The sequence below is a fragment of the Oncorhynchus masou genome, chromosome 18, assembly GCF_036934945.1.
Source record: "Oncorhynchus masou masou isolate Uvic2021 chromosome 18, UVic_Omas_1.1, whole genome shotgun sequence".
Taxonomy (NCBI): Eukaryota; Metazoa; Chordata; class Actinopteri; order Salmoniformes; family Salmonidae; genus Oncorhynchus; species Oncorhynchus masou.
In genome coordinates, this window is record NC_088229.1 from 28,348,483 (window position 1) to 28,368,500 (window position 20,018).

At 41.8% G+C, this 20,018-nt stretch overlaps 1 protein-coding gene across 2 annotated transcripts in view; it reads left to right on the forward strand.

Annotated features, from left to right (window-relative positions):
- Positions 1 to 19,778, forward strand: part of dennd2c (DENN/MADD domain containing 2C) — a 38,180-nt gene extending 18,402 nt beyond the window's left edge. For both annotated transcript variants that reach the window (XM_064922832.1, XM_064922833.1), the window contains exons 15-19: positions 104 to 145; positions 15,907 to 16,009; positions 16,208 to 16,444; positions 16,581 to 16,667; positions 16,755 to 19,778. In XM_064922832.1, coding sequence (XP_064778904.1) covers positions 104 to 145; positions 15,907 to 16,009; positions 16,208 to 16,444; positions 16,581 to 16,667; positions 16,755 to 16,780 — 495 coding nt within the window. In that variant the 3' untranslated portion in view covers positions 16,781 to 19,778. The remainder of the gene's footprint in view (positions 1 to 103; positions 146 to 15,906; positions 16,010 to 16,207; positions 16,445 to 16,580; positions 16,668 to 16,754) is intronic.
- The last annotated feature ends 240 nt before the right edge of the window (positions 19,779 to 20,018 follow it).

Here is a 20,018-nt window from a genome sequence, read left to right on the forward strand (position 1 = left end):
TAATGGTAGACAGTCCCTGATGTCTAATTTGAAGCCAAATACTTTGACCTGCTTTCCTGTTGTCATTGATATTTTCTATGTTCTCTCTCCATTTGCATTCTAGGTACTTATTGTAGATTTATGCGCAGACAAGTTTGTCAAACAGGTGTGTACATTTTACATTTTAGTAATTTAGCAGATGCTCTAATCCAGAGCGAGTTACATTATTGAGTGGATACATTATTTTTTACTTTTTCTTGTACTGGTCCCCTGCGGGAATCGAATCCACAACTTTGAGCAAGTGCCATGCTCTACCAACTGAAATGTATTTAATTGCGACTCATGAAGGATGGGCGTCGTTCCAAAACATGACAAGTGACTAGGACATGAGGAAGACTTTATCTGTGCAAGTCTGCTCTCCGTCCTTGTCCTGGGATTGTCTTTTAAAGTGGCATTGTTAAATTTGTATTTTATTTAACGAGGTAAGTTAGTTAAGAACAAATTAGTATTTACAATGACGGCCTAACCAGGACGACACTCAAGTGCATCCTGTTTCTATTGATCATCCTTTCGATGTTTCTACAACTTTATTACAGTCCACCTGTGGTAAATTCAATTGATTAGACATTATTTGGAAAGGCACACACCTGTCTATATAAGGTCCCACAGTTGACAGTGCATGTCAGAGCACAAACCAAGCCATGAGGTCAAAGGAATTGTCCGTTGAGCGCCGAGACATTTTGTGGAGGCACAGATCTGGGGAAGGGTACCAAAATATTTCGGAAGCATTGAAGGTCTGCAAGAACCCTGTGGTCTCTATCATTCATAAATGGAAGTTTGGAACCACCAAGACTCTTCCTAGCGCTGGCAGCACGGCCAAACTGAGTAATCGGGAGAGAAGAGCCTTGGTAAGGGAGGTGACCAAGAATCCGATGGTCACTCTGATAGAGTTCCTCTGTGAAGATGGGAGAACCTTCCAGATGGACAACCATCTCTCCACCAATCAGGCCTTTTATGGTAGAGTGGCCAGATGGAAGCCACTCCTCAGTAAAAGGCACATGACAGCCCGCTTGGAGTTTGCCAAAATGCACCTAAAGGACTCTGACCGTGAGAAAGAATATTCTCTGGTCTGATGAAACCAAGGTTGAACTATTTGGCCTGAATGCCAAGCGTCACATCTGGAGGAAACCTGGCACCATCCTTGGGATGAAGCATGGTGGTGGCAGCATCATGCTGTGGGGATGTTTTTCAGTGGCAGGGACTGGGAGACTAGTCAGGATTGAGGGAAAAAATACAGAGAGATCCTTGATGAAAACCTGCTCCAGAGCACTCAGGACCTCAGACTGGGGTGACGGTTCACCTTCCAACAGGACAACAAACCTAAGCACACAACCAAGACAATGCAGGAGTGGCTTCGGAACAAGTCTCTGAATGTCCTTCCTTGAGTTGCTCAGCCAGAGCCCGGACTTGAACCCGGTCTAACATCTCTGGAGAGACCTGAAAATAGGTGTGCAGCAACGCTCCCCATCCAACCTGACAGAGCTTGAGAGGATCTGCAGAGAAGAATGGGAGAAACTCCTCAAATACAGGTGTGCCAAGCTTGTAGCGTCATACCCAAGAAGACTTGAGCCTGTAATCACTGCCAAAAGTACTGAGTAAAGGGTCTGAATACTTATGCAAATAGAATATCTCAGTTTATAAAAAAATAACCTGTTTTTGCTTTGTCATTTATGAGGTATTGTGTGTTGATGGATGAGGGGTAAAAAAAAACAATTTAATCCATTTTAGAATAAGGCTGTAACTAAACAAAATGTGGAAAAAGTCAAGGGGTCTGAATACTTAATGAATGCACTTTAAGTAATAGTTGCTATGGCGTTTCGCTTCCGTTTCTCAATGAGATCCTATTGGGCCGCTGATATTGAATGCTAGTTTCTATGACGACACCATTCTGTATACTTCTGGCCCTTCTTTGGACACTGTGTTAACTAACCTCCAGATGAGCTTCAATGCCATACAACTCTCCGTCCTTGGCCTCCAACTGCTCTTAAATGCAAGTAAAACTAAATGCATGCTCTTCAACCGATCGCTGCCTGTCCAGCATCACTACTCTGGACGGTTCTGACTTAGAATATGTGGACAATTACAATTACCTAGGTGTCTGGTTAGACTGTAAACTCTCCTTCCAGACTCACATTAAGCATCTCCAATCCAAAATTAAATCTAGAATCGACTTCCTATTTCATAGCAAAGCATCCTCCACTCATGCTGCCAAACACCCTCGTAAAACTGACCATCCTACCGATCCTTGACTTCGGGATTGTCATCTACAAAATAGCCTCCAACACTCTACTCAACAAATTGGATGCAGTCCATCAGTGCAATCCGTTTTGTCACCAAAGCCCCATATACTACCCGCCACTGCAAATGTACCCTCTCGTTGGCTGGCCCTCGCTTCCATACTCGTCGCCAAACCCACTGGCTCCAGGTCATCTACAAGTCTTTGCTAGGTAAAGCCCCGCCTTATCTAAGCTCACTGGTCACCATAGCAGCACCCACCCGTAGAACGTGCTCCAGCAGGTATATCTCACTGGTCACCTCCAAAGCCAATTCCTACTTTCGCTGCCTTTCCTTCCAGTTCTCTGCTGCCAATGACTGGAACAAACTGTAAAAATCGCTGAAGACTCATATCTCCCTCACTAGCTTTAAGCACCAGCTGCCAGCGCAGATCACTGCACCTGTACATAGCCCATCCAACTATCTCATCCCAATACTGTATTTATTTATTTATTTATCTTGCTCCTTTGCACCGCAGTATCTCTACTTGCACATTCATCTTCTGCACATCTATCCCTCCAGTGTCCAATTGGTATATTGTAATTACTTCGCCACCATGGCCTATTTATTGCGTTACCTCCCTTATCTTACCTCATTTGCACACACTGTATATGGACTTTTTCTACTGTATTATTGACTATGTTTGTTTATTGTATATGTCGAACTGCTTTGCTTTATCTTGGCCAGGTCGCAGTTGTAAATGAGAACTTGTTCTCATCTAGCCTACCTGGTGAAATGAAAATGCTACATTTTTTAAATAGGAGAATCAATGATGCACAGTATATCGGCACACCATGTAATTTCAACATGGATAATAGGGTAATATTTGGTTGACGTTGATAAATGAGATTACAACCTACATTCACCCACTCAAAAAGACAGAAAAAAGTATAGTTATTACTATGCTTTCAACCATCAACAAGCACAACCACATCCAATGGAAAAACAATTTATGATTTTGGGGTTTAGTTGTCACCCAAATGTCTATCACTGCGCTTTCAACCATTTTAAAGAACTGCCCCGAAAATATCTTCTCATTTAGAAAACAGCTTATCAATATCATCAATATGAATCAAACATATTTATTCTGTGTTGTGGAAATTCTAATCAGAAAGGATGAGAGACTGTAGATTCTTCAAACAACAATTTTATAAGATTTGCAAATCTGTAGCAATTAACAATCACTCAATGGTGCAGAGTTAAGGCTCAAAGAACAAGAGTTGGGTCTCAGCTTTTATAACCTTTGCCTACATGGCAGTTTAGCAAGTGTGTGAGATCATGATGGGAACATAGCTGACAAACAAGTGATAACGCCAGATTTGTTACTATCTAGCTGCTTCTGCTCAAGCTAGCCTCTTCTCTTAATATCTCCACACAGCTGTGCCATTGAAAGATATGAAAAGAACAGGATGGACTCAAACTATTTGGCCAAGTGACACAAAGACAAGAGTGGAAGAACACTAGCTTCTTCTTACATGACAAAAACAGACAGTGGAAATGTACAGGTTTAAGGCTTATACAGCGCATGTGAATAACGGAGTTTGTCATTTTCCCACCATATTCCTCCCCTTTGAGACTAATCTCAATTTACTACAAAATTCCAAGTAAGCATGTAAATAATAATTCATAATGTAGGCCAATTATGTCATCGTCTAAGCAAAACTTCAACTGAGCAAAATTTGAAGCATTGTAGGAGAGGACTTCTGTTGAGCCACTGAGGTTTTTTCCTTCACATGGTGCAAAACATTCTTAAACAGTTACACAGGAGTATACTCTTCGTCAGTACAAAGAGGACGATCATGACGTTGATGCATCGATCTTCTTAAACAATGGGGCGGCTATTGTTTGCTGGACTCTAGTCTTGAGCCTGCCGTTGGCTCGAGCTGGAGCGGCTGTTATTTAAGTTCTGCTGTGGGACTATGCAGGAAGTGCAGTCTCCCTTTAAAAAGCACAGCAAAGTTCAAATGGAAATACAATGTCAGATATATTGTTTACTTATACAATGTGCTATCACTGTGCATCATCAAATCAAAGTTTATTGGTTGTGTACACAGATTTGCAGGTGTTATAGCAGGTATAGCGTAATGCTTATGTTACTAGCTCCAACAGTGCAGTACATTGTCTCGCAAATATAATAAATACACAAATAATAAAACATCGAATGAAGAAATAACAATCCAAAATAGAGAATCCAGAATATAAATGCATGGTGTGTGTATAGAAAGTATACCTTTTGGAAAAGAAAATGTACAGTAGTAAGTATATTAGGATGAGCTATGGTGAGAATACAATGTATACATAGACAGTGAGTAAACAACAATATATAAATGAAATAAGAAGTGACCAGCATTCAATGACTCATATACACACATACATATATATACACATACATACACACACATACATACACACAGTGGGGAGAACAAGTATTTGATACACTGCCGATTTTGCAGGTTTTCCTACTTACAAAGCATGTAGAGGTCTGTAATGTTTATCATAGTTACACTTAAACTGTGAGAGACGGAATCTAAAACAAAAATCCAGAAAATCACATTGTATGATTTTTTAAGTAATTAATTTGCATTTTATTGCATGACATAAGTATTTGATCACCTACCAACCAGTAAGAATTCCGGCTCTCACAGACCTGTTTTTCTTTAAGAAGCCCTCCTGTTCTCCACTCATTACCTGTATTAACTGCACCTGTTTGAACTCGTTACCTGTATAAAAAACACCTGTCCACACACTCAATCAAACAGACTCCAACCTCTCCACAATGGCCAAGACCAGACAGCTGTGTAAGGACATCAGGGTTAAAATTGTAGACCTGCACAAGGCTGGGATGGGCTACAGGACAATAGGCAAGCAGCTTGGTGAGAAGGCAACAACTGTTGGCACAATTATTCGAAAATGGAAGAAGTTCAAGATGGCGGTCAATCACCCTTGGTCTGGGACTCGATGCAAGATCTCACCTCGTGGGGCATCAATGATCATGAGGAAGGTGAGGGATCAGCCCAGACCTACACGGCAGGACCTGGTCAATGACCTAAAGAGAGCTGGGACTACAGTCTCAAAGAAAACCATTAGAAACATCTACACCGTCATGGAATAAAATCTTGCAGCGCACGCAAGGTCCCCCTGCTCAAGCCAGCGCATGTCAAGGCCCTTCTGAAGTTTTCCAATGACCATCTGGATGATCCAGAGGAGGAATGGGAGAAGGTCATGTGGTCTGATGAGACAAAAATAGAGCTTTTTGGTCTGAACTCCACTCGCTATGTTTGGAGTAAGAAGAAGGATGAGTACAACCCCAAGAACAACATCCCAACCGTGAAGCATGGAGGTGGAAACATCATTCTTTGGGGATGCTTTTCTGCAAAGGGGACAGCACGACTGCACCGTATTGAGGGGAGGATCGATGGGGCCATGTATCGCGAGATCTTGGCCAACAACCTCCTTCCCTCAGTAAGAGCATTGAAGATTGGTCGTGGCTGGGTCTTCCAGCATGACAACGACCCGAAACACACACAGCCAGGGCAACTAAGCAGTTGCTCCGTAAGAAGCATCTCAAGGTCCTGGAGTGGCCTAGCCAGTGTGTGTAAACCTGGTCAAGAACTACAGGAAACATATGATCTCTGTAATTACAAACAAAGGTTTCTGTACCAAATATTAAGTTCTGCTTTTTGGATTATCAAATACTTATGTCATGCAATAAAATGCAAATGAATTACTTAAAAATCATACAATGTGATTTTCTGGATTTTTGTTTTAGATTCTGTCTCTCACAGTTGAAGTGTACCTATGATAAAAAATTACATACCTCCTACAATTACAGACCTCCTACATGCTTTGTAAGTACATGAAGGGCTCTTGCTCTTTCCATGACCTAGTGAATGCAGGTGAAAGCTATGATCCCTTATTGATGTCATTTAAATCTACTTCAGTCAGTGTAGATGAAGGGAAGGGGACAGGTTAAAGAAAGATTTAAGCCTTGAGACATGGATTGTGTATGTGTGCTATTCAGAGGTTGAATGGGCAAGACAAAAATATTTAAGTCCCTTTTGAACGGGGTATGGTAGTAGGTGCCAGGCGCACAGGTTTGTTTGAAGAACTGCAACGCTGCTGAGTTTCACACTCAAAGGTTTCCTGTGTGTATCAAGATTGGTCCACCACCCAAAGGACATCCAACTAACTTTTTCTGCAATTCTATACATTTCGCCTTGGCTTATACTGTGTTTTAATGCTGTCTGAGAGACTCAAACATAACTAAATCAATGGGGGCCACATGCCATGACATTTTGGGAAATTTTGATTGTCCCTCACTGTCTCGTTATTTTGGTGATTGTTAGTTGTCAAAGATTCTTATTTAAAAATGTATAGGTCCATTATCTCTACATACCTGATCTATTTTTAGTCTTAAGTTTACAACATTGAAAACATTTTACCATCCCGAAAATTATTTTCTACAAAATATATTTTTGGGAGTGGTGGCAACGTTTTATGAATATAGGGAAAACACTGATGCAAGCGATCAGTGAAGTTTTAGATTCTACAGAGAGTATTACAGCAATTGTGAAGATCTCTACAGACCTGAGATGACCTACACTACTGGTCAAAAGTTTTACAACACCTATTCATTCAAGGTTTTGTTTCTTCATTTTACTAGTTTCTACATTGTAGAATAATAGTGAAGACATCACAACTATGAAAGAACATATGGAATCATGTAATAGCCAAAAATGATTAACAAATCAAAATATATTTTATATTTGAGATTCTTCAAATAGCCACCCTTTGCCTTGTTGATAGCTTCGCACACTCTTGGCATTCTCTCAACCAGCTTCATGAGGTAGTCACCAGGAGTGCTAAGATGAAACTGGCTCATGAGGACCGCCACAGGAATGGAAGACCCAGAGTTACCTCTGCAGAGGATAAGTTCATTAGAGTTACCAGCATCAGAAATTGCAGCCCAAATAAATGCTTCAGAGTTCAAGTAACATACATGTCAACATCAAATGTTAAGAGAAGACTGTGTGAATCAGGCCTTCATGGTCAAATTCCTGCAAAGAAATCACTACTAAAGGACACCAATAAGAAGAGACTTGCTTGGGCCAAGAAACACAAGCAATGGACACTAGACTAGTGGAAATTTGTCCTTTGGTCTGGAGTCCAAATTGGCTTTTTTTGGTTCCAACTGCTGTGTCTTTGTGAAACTGTGTGTGAACGGATAATCTCTGCATGTGTGTTTCCCACTGTGAAGCAAGGAGGAGGAGGTGTTATGGTGTGGGGGTGCTTTGCTGGTGACACTGTCAGTTATTTATTTAGAATTCAAGGCACACTAACATGCATGGCTACCACAGCATTCTGCAGCGATATGCCATCCCATCTGGTTTGGGCTTAGTCCCACTATCATTTGTTTTTCGACAGGACAATGACCTCCAGGCTGTGTAAGGGCTATTTGACTAAGAATGAGAGGGATGGAGTGCTGCATCAGATGACCTGGCCCCAACAATCCCCTGACCTCAACCCAATTGAGATGGTTTGGGATGAGTCGGACCACAGAGTGAAGGAAAATCAGCCAAGAAGTGCTCAGCATATGTGGGAACTCCTTCAGGGCTGTTGGAAAAGCATTCCAGGTGAAGCCGGTTGAAAGAATGCCAAGAGTGTGCAAAGCTGTCAAAGGCAAAGGGTGGCTATTTGAAGAATCTCACATTTTCATTTGTTTAACACTTTTTTTGGTTACTACATGATTCCATATGTGTTATGTAATAGTTTTGATGTCATTTACATTTACATTTAAGTCATTTAGCAGACGCTCTTATCCAGAGCGACTTACAAATTGGTGAATTCACCTTCTGACATCCAGTGGAACAGCCACTTTACAATAGTGCATCTAAATCATTTAAGGGGGGGTGAGAAGGATTACTTATCCTATCCTAGGTATTCCTTGAAGAGGTGGGGTTTCAGGTGTCTCCGGAAGGTGGTGATTGACTCTGCTGTCCTGGCGTCATGAGGGAGTTTGTTCCACCATTGGGGGGCCAGAGCAGCGAACAGTTTTGACTGGGCTGAGCGGGAACTGTACTTCCTCAGTGGTAGGGAGGCGAGCAGGCCAGAGGTGGATGAACGCAGTGCCCTTGTTTGGGTGTAGGGCCTGATCAGAGCCTGGAGGTACTGCGGTGCCGTTCCCCTCACAGCTCCGTAGGCAAGCACCATGGTCTTGTAGCGGATGCGAGCTTCAACTGGAAGCCAGTGGAGAGAGCAGAGGAGCGGGGTGACGTGAGAGAACTTGGGAAGGTTGAACACCAGACGGGCTGCGGCGTTCTGGATGAGTTGTAGGGGTTTAATGGCACAGGCAGGGAGCCCAGCCAACAGCGAGTTGCAGTAATCCAGACGGGAGATGACAAGTGCCTGGATTAGGACCTGCGCCGCTTCCTGTGTGAGGCAGGGTCGTACTCTGCGGATGTTGTAGAGCAGGAACCTACAGGAACGGGCCACCGCCATGATGTTGGTTGAGAACGACAGGGTGTTGTCCAGGATCACGCCAAGGTTCTTAGCGCTCTGGGAGGAGGACACAATGGAGTTGTCAACCGTGATGGCGAGATCATGGAACGGGCAGTCCTTCCCCGGGAGGAAGAGCAGCTCCGTCTTGCCGAGGTTCAGCTTGAGGTGGTGATCCGTCATCCACACTGATATGTCTGCCAGACATGCAGAGATGCGATTCGCCACCTGGTCATCAGAAGGGGGAAAGGAGAAGATTAATTGTGTGTCGTCTGCATAGCAATGATAGGAGAGACCATGTGAGGTTATGACAGAGCCAAGTGACTTGGTGTATAGCGAGAATAGGAGAAGGCCTAGAACAGAGCCCTGGGGACACCAGTGGTGAGAGCGCGTGGCGAGGAGACAGATTCTCGCCACGCCACCTGGTAGGAGCGACCTGTCAGGTAGGACGCAATCCAAGCGTGGGCCGCGCCGGAGATGCCCAACTCGGAGAGGGTGGAGAGGAGGATCTGATGGTTCACAGTATCGAAGGCAGCCGATAGGTCTAGAAGGATGAGAGCAGAGGAGAGAGAGTTAGCTTTAGCAGTGCGGAGCGCCTCCGTGATACAGAGAAGAGCAGTCTCAGTTGAATGACTAGTCTTGAAACCTGACTGATTTGGATCAAGAAGGTCATTCTGAGAGAGATAGCGGGAGAGCTGGCCAAGGACGGCACGTTCAAGAGTTTTGGAGAGAAAAGAAAGAAGGGATACTGGTCTGTAGTTGTTGACATCGGAGGGATCGAGTGTAGGTTTTTCAGAAGGGGTGCAACTCTCGCTCTCTTGAAGACGGAAGGGACGTAGCCAGCGGTCAGGGATGAGTTGATGAGCGAGGTGAGGTAAGGGAGAAGGTCTCCGGAAATGGTCTGGAGAAGAGAGGAGGGAATAGGGTCAAGCGGGCAGGTTGTTGGGCGGCCGGCCGTCACAAGAAGCGAGATTTCATCTGGAGAGAGAGGGGAGAAAGAGGTCAGAGCACAGGGTAGGGCAGTGTGAGCAGAACCAGCGGTGTCGTTTGACTTAGCAAACGAGGATCGGATGTCGTCGACCTTCTTTTCAAAATGGTTGACTAAGTCATCTGCAGAGAGGGAGGAGGGGGGAGGATTCAGGAGGGGGGGGAGGGGGAGGATTCAGGAGGGAGGAGAAGGTGGCAAAGAGCTTCCTAGGGTTAGAGGCAGATGCTTGGAATTTAGAGTGGTAGAAAGTGGCTTTAGCAGCAGAGACAGAGGAGGAAAATGTAGAGAGGAGGGAGTGAAAGGATGCCAGGTCCGCAGGGAGGCGAGTTTTCCTCCATTTCCGCTCGGCTGCCCGGAGCTCTGTTCTGTGAGCTCGCAATGAGTCGTCGAGCCACGGTGCGGGAGGGGAGGACCGAGCCGGCCTGGAGGATAGGGGACATAGAGAGTCAAAGGATGCAGAAAGGGAAGAGAGGAGGGTTGAGGAGGCAGAATCAGGAGATAGGTTGGAGAAGGTATGAGCAGAGGGAAGAGATGATAGGATGGAAGAGGAGAGAGTAGCGGGGGAGAGAGAGCGAAGGTTGGGACGGCGCGATACCATCCGAGTAGGGGCAGTGTGGGAAGTGTTGGATGAGAGCGAGAGGGAAAAGGATACAAGGTAGTGGTCGGAGACTTGGAGGGGAGTTGCAATGAGGTTAGTGGAAGAACAGCATCTAGTAAAGATGAGGTCGAGCGTATTGCCTGCCTTGTGAGTAGGGGGGAAGGTGAGAGGGTGAGGTCAAAAGAGGAGAGGAGTGGAAAGAAGGAGGCAGAGAGGAATGAGTCAAAGGGAGACGTGGGGAGGTTAAAGTCGCCCAGGACTGTGAGAGGTGAGCCGTCCTCAGGAAAGGAGCTTATCAAGGCATCAAGCTCATTGATGAACTCTCCGAGGGAACCTGGAGGGCGATAAATGATAAGGATGTTAAGCTTGAAAGGGCTGGTAACTGTGGCAGCATGGAATTCAAAGGAGGCGATAGACAGATGGGTAAGGGGAGAAAGAGAGAATGACCACTTGGGAGAGATGAGGATCCCGGTGCCACCACCCCGCTGACCAGAAGCTCTCGGGGTGTGCGAGAACACGTGGGCGGACGAAGAGAGAGCAGTAGGAGTAGCAGTGTTATCTGTGGTGATCCATGTTTCTGTCAGTGCCAAGAAGTCGAGGGACTGGAGGGAGGCATAGGCTGAGATGAACTCTGCCTTGTTGGCCGCAGATCGGCAGTTCCAGAGGCTACCGGAGACCTGGAACTCCACGTGGGTCGTGCGCGCTGGGACCACCAGATTAGGGTGGCCGCGGCCACGTGGTGTGGAGCGTTTGTATGGTCTGTGCAGAGAGGAGAGAACAGGGATAGATAGACACATAGTTGACAGGCTACAGAAGAGGCTACGCTAATGCAAAGGAGATTGGAATGACAAGTGGACTGACAAGTGGAATGACAAATGTCTTCACTATTATTAAAATACTAAAAATAAAGAATAATCAAATGAAGACAAATGTCTTCACTATTATTAAAATACTAAAAATAAAGAATAATCCTTGAATGAGTAGGTGTTCTAAAACTTATGACCGGTAGTGTATGCATGCTATCTTGAACATATGATTACATGAAAATAATTGTATAGTTACAGTAACCTCAATGTGGCTATGGATGCGTTACTCATTTTAAGGTTGAATGTTACATAGCCTTTTGAATTGTATTTGGTTGACAACCCAACCAAATACTATATCAAAATTTAAAGGAGATTTATCTACTGAGCCATTGGCTTAATCTCATTCTTTTACTTTTTATTTTTGGTTGAGTTGGAGATTTGAATCCAATAATTTATTTTTGACTTGACAAGTTTGTTGGCTATTTATTTTAAATGTGATTTTGAATTGTTTGGTTGTCAATGCAACCAAATATCAACAATTTGGAGATGTATCTTCTGCTTTGATAGTTCCATCTGTGCCACTGACTAGTTTTAACTCGAGTTTGTCTACAAGTTAATACATGTAAAAGTTAAAGAATAAGACTAAATCAAATCAAACTTTAAATGCACTTCAATAAATATTAATTTGATTTAGCCCTATTCTTTAACTTAGATTTTTGGTTGAGATGGAAATGTGAATCAACATAAATGATTAATTTGTAGACCAACTGGAATTAAACCCAAACTAAGTCAGTGGCACAGATCAAAACAGAAGGTATATCTCCTTGAAAGTTTGATATTTGGTTGCATTGACAACCAAACACAATTCAATATCACTAAATATCATATTTTATTATCAACCAGAGTTTGAAACCCTAGGCCTATTCTATTATCTATTTTTAGTTGAATTATGGGTTGAATTGAAACAATGGCTGTTGTTGACTTTGACTTTGTTGACTTTGCAAATGCAAGCTTAAATAGCGTAATTGATATGAGTGAAAGTATGGTCACATTTCATTTACTCTCTTAAACCTACCCTTCGGAATGACTTCGATAGCAACAGTGAATCTATAGTACACTGAACAAAAATATAAACGCAACATGTAAAGTATTGGTTTCATGAGCTGAAATAAAAGATCCCAGAAATGTTCCATATGCACACAAAGCTTATTTTGCTCAAATTTTGTGCACAAATGTATTTTACATCCCTGTTCGTGAGCATTTCTCCATTGCCAAGATAATCCATCCACCTGACAGGTGTGGCATATCAAGAAGCTGATTAAACAGCAAGTTCATGAAGCTGGTGCCCCTTGTGTTGGGGACAATAAAAGGCCACTCTAAAATGTACAGTTGTCACACAACACAATGCCACAAATGTCTCAAGTTTTGAGGGGGTGTTCCAATTGGCATGCTGACTGCAGGAATGTCCACCAGAGCTGTTGCCAGAATTCAATCTTAATTTCTCTACTATAAGCCGTCTCCGTTGTTTTAGAGAATTTGACAGCACATCCAACTTGCCTCACAACTGCACACCATGTGTATCCATGCCAGCCAGCCCATGCCAGCCCTGGACCTCCATCATGCTTCTTCACCTGTGGCAGCTGATGAAACTGGGTTTGCACAATCAAAGAATTGCTTCACAAACCGTCTCAGGGAAGCTCATCTGCATGGTCATCGTCCTCACCAGGGTCTTGATCTGACTGCAGTTTGGTATCGTAACCAACTTCAGTGGGCAAATGCTCAACTTTGATGGCCAGTGCTCATCATGGATGAATCCTGGTTTCAACTATACCAGGCAGATTGCAGACTGAATGGAGTCATGTGGGTGAACGGGTTTGCTGATGTCAACTTTGAACAGAGTTGCCAAATGGTGAGGTTATGGTATGGGCAGGCATAAGCTACGGACAATTAACACAATTGCATTTTATTGTGAAGAGACCATGAGGCCCATTGTCGTGCCATTCATCTGCCACCATCACCTCATATTTCAGCATGATAATGCACGGCCTCATGTTGCAAGGATCTGTTCACTATTCAAATGTCCCAGTTCTTCCATGGCTTGCATACTCACCAGACATGAACACCCATTGAACATCTGCCAATATCCAGCAACTTCGCACAGCCATTGAAGAAGAGTGGGACAACATTCCACAGGCCACAATCAGCAGCCTTATCAACTCTGTGAAGGAGATCCCGTGCTGCATGAGGCAAATGGTCACACCAGATACTGACTGGTTTTTCTGATCCATGCTCCTACCTGCAACCAACAGATGCATATCTGTATTCCAAGTCATGTGAAATCCGTAGATTATGGCCTAATGAATTTATTTCAATTGACTGATTTCCTTAAATTAACTCAGTAAAATGTTTTGAAATTGTTGCTTTTTACATTTTTCGTCTGTATATTTAGTTTAGTGGGGATCTCAATAATTCCAACGATAATATAATGGTAATTGTCAGTGACACTGCTAAGGCTTAGGGTTTCAAGTCTAGGTCCAAGAGGATCCTATAAATAGCTTCTACCCCAAGCCATAAAACTCATGAACAGCTAATCAAATGCCCCCCCTCCGGAACACTGCTGCTACTCTCTTATCTATGCATAGTCTCTTTAACTACCTACATGTACATATTACCTCAATTAACTCGACACTGGTGCCCCCACAATTGACATTGACTCTGTAGTGATGCTCCCTGTATATAGCCCCGCTATTGTCATTTATTGCTGCTTTTTAATGATTTGTTATTCTTATCTCTTATTTTTTTAGGTATTTTCTTAACTTGTTATGGCTGCAAATCCCACTAACGGGATAAGTGTCATCAACAGTTGCTGAATAGCATAGCGCTAAATTCAATAAATATTACTAAAAATATTTATATTCATGAAATCACAAGTGCAATATAGGAAAACACAGCTTAGCCTTTTGTTAATCCACCTGTCGTGTCAGATTTTGAAATTATGCTTTACAGCGAAAGCAATCCAAGCGTTTGTGTAAATTTATCGATCGCACGATAAAACATTAAGTACACTTAGCATCCGGTAGCTTGGTCACGGAAACCAGAAAAGCAATCAAATTAATTGTTTACCTTTGATGATCTTCGGATGTTTTCACTCACGAGACTCCCAGTTACACAACAAATGTTCCTTTTGTTCCATAAAGATTATTTTTATATCCAAAATACCTCAGTTTGTTTGCCGCGTTATGTTCAGAAATCCACAGGAAAGAGCAGTCACGACAACGCAGACGAAAATTCCAAATAGTTTCCATAATGTCCACAGAAACATGTCAAACGTTTTTTATAATCAATCCTCAGGTTGTTTTTAAAAATATATAATCGATAATATATCAACAGCAAATGTCTTTCACAGTAGGAGAGGGAAAAGCAATACCTATCCAAAGTCTGTTACGCGAGCAAAACTCATGTGACCACTTGACGCAATGTTATCGTTCTGGCTCATTTTTCAAAATAAAAGCCTGAAACTATGTCTGAAGACTGACACCTTGAGGAAGCGATAGGAAAAGGAATCTGGTTCATATCCCTTTAAATCCAGCAAAGGGAGGCTATGGAACATGGGAGTTTTCAAAATAGAAGCCACTTCCTGTTTTGATTTTCCTCAGGGTTTTGCCTGCAATATCAGTTCTGTTATACTCACAGACAATATTTTGACAGTTTTGGAAACTTTAGAGTGTTTTCTATCCAATACTAATAATAATGTGCATATATTAGCAACTGAGACTGAGGAGCTGCCCATTTACAATGGGCACCTTTTCATCCAAGCTACTCAATACTGCCCCTGCAGCCATAAAAAGTTAACTGCATTGTTGGTTAAGGGCTTGTAAGTAAGCATTTCACTAAGGTCTACACCCGTTTGAATTTGGCGCATGTGACATAACATTTGATTTAAGCTGGGAAAGATTAAAACCCAGAACGGGGGACTAAAGGGTAGCTGTAGATAGGTCAATTGTTCAGTAGGAGGTGCTGTCCAGCATATTATATATATTTTTCAGGTAGTGGATATAATGTTAAAGATCTGACATTGTTTTAAAGAAACAAATTCAACCTATATTGAAATTTTGGTTACCATGATGACACAATCCGGTGGTTGAAATTTCAGAACAGTTTCAAATTCAGTTCCCCATAATGTGGAATTATGTTTTTTTAATTTTTTACAACTTGACGAAAAGCTGAAAGTGTCTTAAGTATTTAACCCCTTTGTTACGGCAAGCCTATTAAGTTCAAATAAAATTGTATTTGTGACATGCGCCGAATACAACAGGTGTAAACCTTAGTGAAATGCTTACTTACAAGCATATCAAATTGTATTGGTCACGTACACAAGCCCTTAACCAAAAATGCAGTAACCAACAGCGTTGATTACTTTTTTTCAAATCCAATGTATTTGTCACATGCGCCGAATACAACAGGTGTAAACCTTAGTGAAATGCTTACTTACAAGCATATCAACTTGTATTGGTCACGTACACAAGCCCTTAACCAAAAATGCAGTAACCAACAGCGTTAATTACTTTTTTTCAAATCCAATGTAGATTTCACAGCCACATTGACAAATTACGTTGAAACATTGCTTCAACCTGTTTGTGTCCAGTGGGAGGTTCTCTTGCATGATGTGAGTTGCCCTGACCTCTTAACTACTCCTTGTTTCTCAGCTTGGTGATGAGGACTGTATCTTGCCCAGTAAGCTTCAGGCTGCACTGCAGCAGATCCTGGAGGAGAGAGGGCAGATACTACGGCAAGATGGAGACTGCACAGGTTTGCACAGCAAACTATTACCTTAAAACGGCCTTGTAGCCAAAACATTGATGAAACAATGTCTTCTTGTTTCCCTGTCCAGGTTGGATATAGAGTAATTGTATAGAAAGACATTTCTTAAAGCGTTCTCGCCTCTCCATTTTGACACCATCTACTTTTATAAGTGACTATCCCCCTCCCTACCATATGTCCATGCAGGCCAGCAGTGTGAGCTGAGCTCCCTGGTGTCGGAGGCCTTTGTGCATTTCTTCGTGGAGCTAGTGGGCCACTACTCCCTCCACATGGGTGCCAGCGGGGCCCGGGAGCTGCAGAGGGAGAGCTTCTGTAAGTCCCACCCCTCCCGTGGGGCCCGCCAGTTCCTGCAGCTCTTCATGGACACGCAGATGTTCTCCGGCTTCATCCACGACAAAGAGTTGCGCAAGGGAGGGGGCAAAGGTCAGGGAGTCGCCTATCAGTGGCCCTGTTGTTGGAATACTTTGAGAATGCATTCTTCCTTCCTCTAAGTAATCACCTCTTACCGAAATGTATTTTCTTGTGGACCTTGTACTAAGCTTTTCTCCCCCTCCCACAGGGCTTTTTGAAGTTAGAGCTGCAGAATATTTGGCTTCAAACCCGGAGTCTGAATCTAGCGGGTTCCTCAAGGGACTCAAGGGAATTGGTTAGTATTGCTCCATTCATAACATCCAATTAAACAAATATGGCATTTACTGTCAGAGTTAAATCATTTTGTCAATTTTATTTTCAGGGATGAAATTCCTACAGAAGAAGTGACAGACTGTCAGCAGTCTGGTTGAAAATGCTTCTGTAAGAGAGGATGAGAGCCATCTGCCGGATTGGCTGAGACACATGTGCTATGATGTTACAGCTATATAGATATGTACATGACTCGACCAGGACATAACGGTGTTGGGCACAGAGGTCCACAGTCCTAGGTAGAGGGCTCTCTGCTTCAGACATGACCAGTCTCTTCGTATTGCCCTGAATGCATTCCAAGCCTGAGTGCAGTGCAATTGTAATTGGAGAAAAACTGGAAATGTGCATTTATGGCCAAACAAACTTCGATGAAGACTTTTGAGATGTCAGAGGAAAGGCAGGAGCAAACGCTATGTACTTGTGAAATCTACACAAAACATTTCAGCTACAGGACTCGGTATTAACTTAACAGATGTTGTGCCATGATAAACTAACCCACGCATTTTTGTGTTTTTGCTAGTCATTTTTTTATGTTTGTTTTAGTCAAGTCTTTTAAGTGTTTGGTCTACACATTATGGATATAATGTTATTTTTAAGTTTAGTTTTGAACTCGTGTCTAGTTGGAAATTAATAAGTAAGGCTACTCGATACCCTTCTGCACTCTGCTACAGAACAATGTAAGAATAATGATTTTTATTATGTGCATGATTGTTACTTTAAATATGACATGACATATATATATTTTTTTCCAATTGAGGTTAATGTATGTTGTCCCTGACATTTTGATGGCCTTGACAAATCTTCCAAGTAATGTTTGGATCATTAGGATAATACATTACATTTTACATTTCTCACCGGGTTTGAATTTTTTATAGCTTATTCTGAAACTAAATATTTTGTTTACAATATTTTAGCTACTTTTCATGCATATTTTTGCATTTTGAACTTATATTGAGATTGTATGAGCCTGTTTGGATACCATTTCCTCAGTCATTTGATAGGACAGGTGAAAGCACATATTGAACTAGACCACCTTGACTAAGGATGTGATTTTAAAGGATCAGAACTGAGTCTTAATCTCATGTAGCCAACATTCCAATGCACAAAGTTTGCTAAAAACGTTTTTGATGTTCTCATGTGGGTTTTAAAAAGTCACAACTAGAGACCAGAAACTAACTAATCACACCTTCCTATTGACTGGAGTTGCATACTTAGTGCCTAAAGAAAGTATTCACACCCCTTGACATTTTTCACATTTTGTGTTACAGCCTGAATTTTAAATGGATTAAACTGCGAATTATTATTAGTTTTATTTGGTCACTGGTCTACATACAACACCCCATAATGTGGAATTATATTTTTAGAATTTTTTACAACTTGATGAAAAGCTGAAAATGTCAAGTATTCAACCCCTTTGTTATTAAGTTCAAATAAAAGTGTATTTGTCACATGTGCCGAATACAACCGGTGTAAACCTTACCGTGAAATGCTTACTTACAAGCCCTTAACCAACAATGCAGATTTTTAAGTAACAAAATATTTGTTACTTTAAATATGGCAATGATATATAAAATTGTAACAAAATAACAAGAACGAGGCTATATACAGGGGTACCGAGTCAATGTGCAGGGATACAGGTTAGTCGATGTAATATGTTCAGGAGTAAAAGTTTGCTTATCAAGTCACACAATAAGTTGCATGGACTTACTCTGTGTGCAATAAGTGCTTAATATGATTTTTGTATGACTACCTCATCTCTGTACCCCACACATACAATAAATTATCTTTGAGGTCCCTCAGTCAAGCAGTGAATTTCAAACAGATTCAACCACAAGACCAGGGCGGTTTTCCAATGCCTCGCAAAGAAGGACACCTATTGGTAGTTGAGGTTTAAAAAAAGCAGACAATGAATATCCCTTTGAGCATGGTGAAGTTATTAATTTCACTTTGTATGGTGTATCATTACACCCAGTCTATACAAAGGAAGAACACCTGTATCTAACTTAGTTGCCAGAGAGGGAAGAAACCGCTCAGTGATTTCAACATGAGGCCAATGGGGACTTTAAAACAGAGTTTAATGGCTGTGATAGGATGAATCAACAACATCCTCGTTACTTCACAATTACTATCCAATTTAAAGAGTGAAAAAAAAGGATGCCTGTTCAGAATAAAACATTTCAAAACATGCATCCTATTTGCAACAAGGCACTAAAGTAATACTGCAAAAAATGTGGCAAAGCAATTAACTTTTTGTCCTGAATACAAAGCGTTATGTGTGTGGCAAATACAATATATTACTGATTACCACTCTCCATATTTTCAAGCATAGTGGTGGCTGCATCATGTTGAGTATGCATGCAATCGGTAAGGACTAGGGTGTTTTTCAGGATAATAAAGAAATGGAATAGAGCTAAGCACAGGCTAAATCCTAGAGGAAAACCTGGTTGTCTGCTTTCCACCAGACACTGGGAGACAAATTCACATTGAAGTAGGACAATAACCTGAAGGCCAAATCCACACTGGAGTTGCTTACTAAGATCGTGAATGTTTCTGAGTAGTTCAGTTACAGTTTTGACTTAAATCTACTTGAAAATCTATGGCAGACCTGAAAATGGTTGTCTAGCTATGATCAAGAACCAATTTAACAGATCTTGAAGAATTTTGAAAACAATAATGGCCAAATGTTGCACAATCCAGCTGTGGAAAGCTCTTAGACACTTACCCAGAAAGACTCACAGCTGTAATCACTGCCAAAGGTGATTCTACAAAGTATTGACTCAGGTGTGAATACTTACTTAAATTAGCAAAATTTGCACACACAAAAAACAAAAACGTGTTTTCATTTTGTCATTCTGAGGTATTGTGTGTAGATGGCTGCGTTGTTTTATTGAATCCATTTAGAATGCAGGATGTAACAACAAAATGTGTCATAAGTCAAGGGGTATGAATACTTTCTGAAGGCACTGTAAAATGTGTATCTCAACAGGTACAATTTTGAACTATTGTACATTTTGTTGTTATATTTTTATAAACGTGAAATGTCCACCATATATGTCAAAATAAATGTGAAATGTTAGTTTGGAATTCATTCATGACTCCACTACTTTAACACGTTGGTCTCCCTGTGTCAGGTCAGGTGAGTATGTATTTTCTTTCCTAATGTTGTGCCATTTTTGTGGTAATTAGTCCTAGGAACCTAACATATTACCTGATATACACCAAATTCAGGATGCAAATGGCATGTGTTGAAAAATGTATTATTAGCTATGTTACATAATAATTAAATAGTAATTTTAGATTAAGAATCACTCCAATG